Raw genomic sequence first — 2,308 nt, 5'->3', positions numbered from 1 at the left:
AAGCTCAAATTTATGTCAAAAAGAGTTAGTAAACCGAGCGATATTCATAGTAATACATATATAGAAATTTGCAAAATGATTACAAAAAATGTCCTGAGACGCATCGAAAAAAGTCATAGAACAAACTGAGTTACACAGACCATGAAATGCGGCACTAAATAAAAGTCAGCGAAAGCAAAATTTCTGTTTTATAAACGCTGTTCGCTTGCACTAATAATTTAGTAATATTTTTGATTCCATTGTATAAACAAGTCAATTCGCATACTTTGTTGCTATATGCAAAAATGAAAGCTTTATACGCGCTGATTGGACTGACTGCGCTAGTTGCCTCAGTCACATTTGTAATGGTAAGCTGGCTAAATTTCTATAAAATAAACTTTGGTGTTTGAACTTGGGTGATAACAAACCAGACATACAGAAGTGCATATGAGGCCATGTGAACTAGAGGAGCCTATCTAAAAACACTTTTTTGTATGTCAGTTAGGCCAGTCTAGCTCTCAATGCCCCATTTATTTTATTACTAAATAATTATATTTATTTCCCGGTAGTCTCAATCAAGCGACGAAATGGATAAATGGAATAGAATAGCCTGCCTGTCTGAGTCCAATACCACGGAAGATGAAGTAAAGAAATTCTTTGAGAACGGCATGAAGGCTAGCGAAGCTACGAATAGTATAAAATGTCACGTTAAATGTTTGTTGGAGAAGCAGGGCATCTTCAATAAGAGCGTTTACAATGCTGATGTTGCTATAAAGCAACTAATGAAAATTCCAGCAATGAAGGGGCATGAAACCGAAGTAAAACAGGCCGTGAATAGTTGCAAGAATGAGAAAGGCGCCAATTATTGTGATACAGCTTTCAAAATTTGTATGTGCATTAAGGAGTTCAAAGCCCAGATGTGAGCTGAAGCCTATCGCTGATAGGCAGGCAGTTTTGATACCTGCAAATACATTCACGTCTTAAAATTTTTGGTGTCGTGGTAATTTGAAAAAGTAATTAGGAAATGTGGTGATATTTAAACTTTTATAATAAACTTTAATAAAAGTCGCCTTTAAAAAAAAAGGATACCGATTTTTTATAGTTTTCGAAAACTAAAAACGCATTTTCAAAAACATCAAATCGCTAACCTGGAATGAGGTCGCATGAGGTCCCGAGTGACCCCAATAAAAGAATTGAGAAAAAGAGTTTTACAATTAAAAAAAAAGAAGTGTGTATTATCAAAAATATTAAAGTACTCTGTTATCATAAACTTAAAAAAAAAAATAAAATAAATAAATCAAAAAAGGAAATAAAAACTTTCCTCCTCTAAAAAATATTTCTTTAGTGTTCGCATGGGGTCAGCACTTAAGAGAGTAGCGGTATGTGTGTTGCCAATGTTTTGTCAGTGACTAATTTACGTACCCCGCGGTGAGCCAGGAAGCTAGAAATAGCGCGAGCACGCTCCAAGCACTCCAAGACATTTTTTTCTACCTCATGCGCCTAATTAAAGGTTAATACTTTGAAATCTTAGAACCAGAGTGGACCTTTCCATCGATAAAATCTACCTCACAATTCTTATTAATGAAATCACAGCAACATTTGTTGCAATGTCTCTTGCTAGATCTACTAAATATTTAGGTGTGTAATACTTAGAAGTGCATTTAGTGCAAAGAGCCAGCAACTGGAGCCTTCGAAAAAAAATAGTATATGCCAGTTGGAAAGTAAACTGGAAAATATCTCTGAAAGAACAATAAATAGCACAGATACTTATTATATGCAATTCTACCACAAACGATTTTTTTACGTTTTTTTTATACCCGAGCGCACTTGTGCACAAGGGTATATTAATTTTGTTCACATAACGGTTGTTTGTAACAGCCAAAACGAATCGAGATAGATATAGACAAATGTATACATAAATGATCAGGATGAAAAAAGAAATCGATTAAGCCATGTCTGTCTGTCCGTCCGTCTGTCCGTCTGTCCGTCTGTCCGTCTGTCCGTGTACACGATAACTCGAGCAAAAATTGAGATATCTCAACGAAATTTGGTATGTAGGTTTCCCTTAATCCAAGGTAGGTTGGTATTGAAAATGGGCGAAATCGGACTATAACCACGCCCACTTCCCATATAACGGTAATTTCCAGAAATACGAAAACTGCGATATTTTAGTAACTACTGAAGATGATTCACTCAAAATTGATATTTGTAATAATTTTCAGGCGAAAAATAAGAATATTATAAATTTTTGCAAACTTCCAAACATGGCACAGTTGTTGGCCTTGGTACATCATACTAAATGGCCGAAAATTTAAAAAATCGGACAATA

The 2,308-nt window shown here is 35.1% G+C and overlaps 1 protein-coding gene across 1 annotated transcript; it reads left to right on the top strand.

Moving 5' to 3' along the window:
* The first annotated feature begins 204 nt into the window (after positions 1-204).
* On the top strand, positions 205-902 carry LOC108374680 (general odorant-binding protein 56h-like). Its single transcript, XM_017630668.1, has 2 exons — positions 205-347; positions 549-902. The coding sequence occupies exons 1-2, from the start codon at positions 285-287 to the stop codon at positions 900-902; spliced, it is 417 nt and encodes a 138-aa protein (XP_017486157.1). The 5' UTR covers positions 205-284.
* The last annotated feature ends 1,406 nt before the right edge of the window (positions 903-2,308 follow it).

The sequence above is a fragment of the Rhagoletis zephyria genome, unplaced genomic scaffold, assembly GCF_001687245.7.
Source record: "Rhagoletis zephyria isolate East Lansing unplaced genomic scaffold, Rhagoletis_zephyria_1.1 Rzeph_scaffold_07999, whole genome shotgun sequence".
NCBI lineage: Eukaryota > Metazoa > Arthropoda > Insecta > Diptera > Tephritidae > Rhagoletis > Rhagoletis zephyria.
The sequence above is the reverse complement of the archived record's forward strand: the minus strand, read 5'-3'. Positions and strand labels throughout refer to the sequence as shown.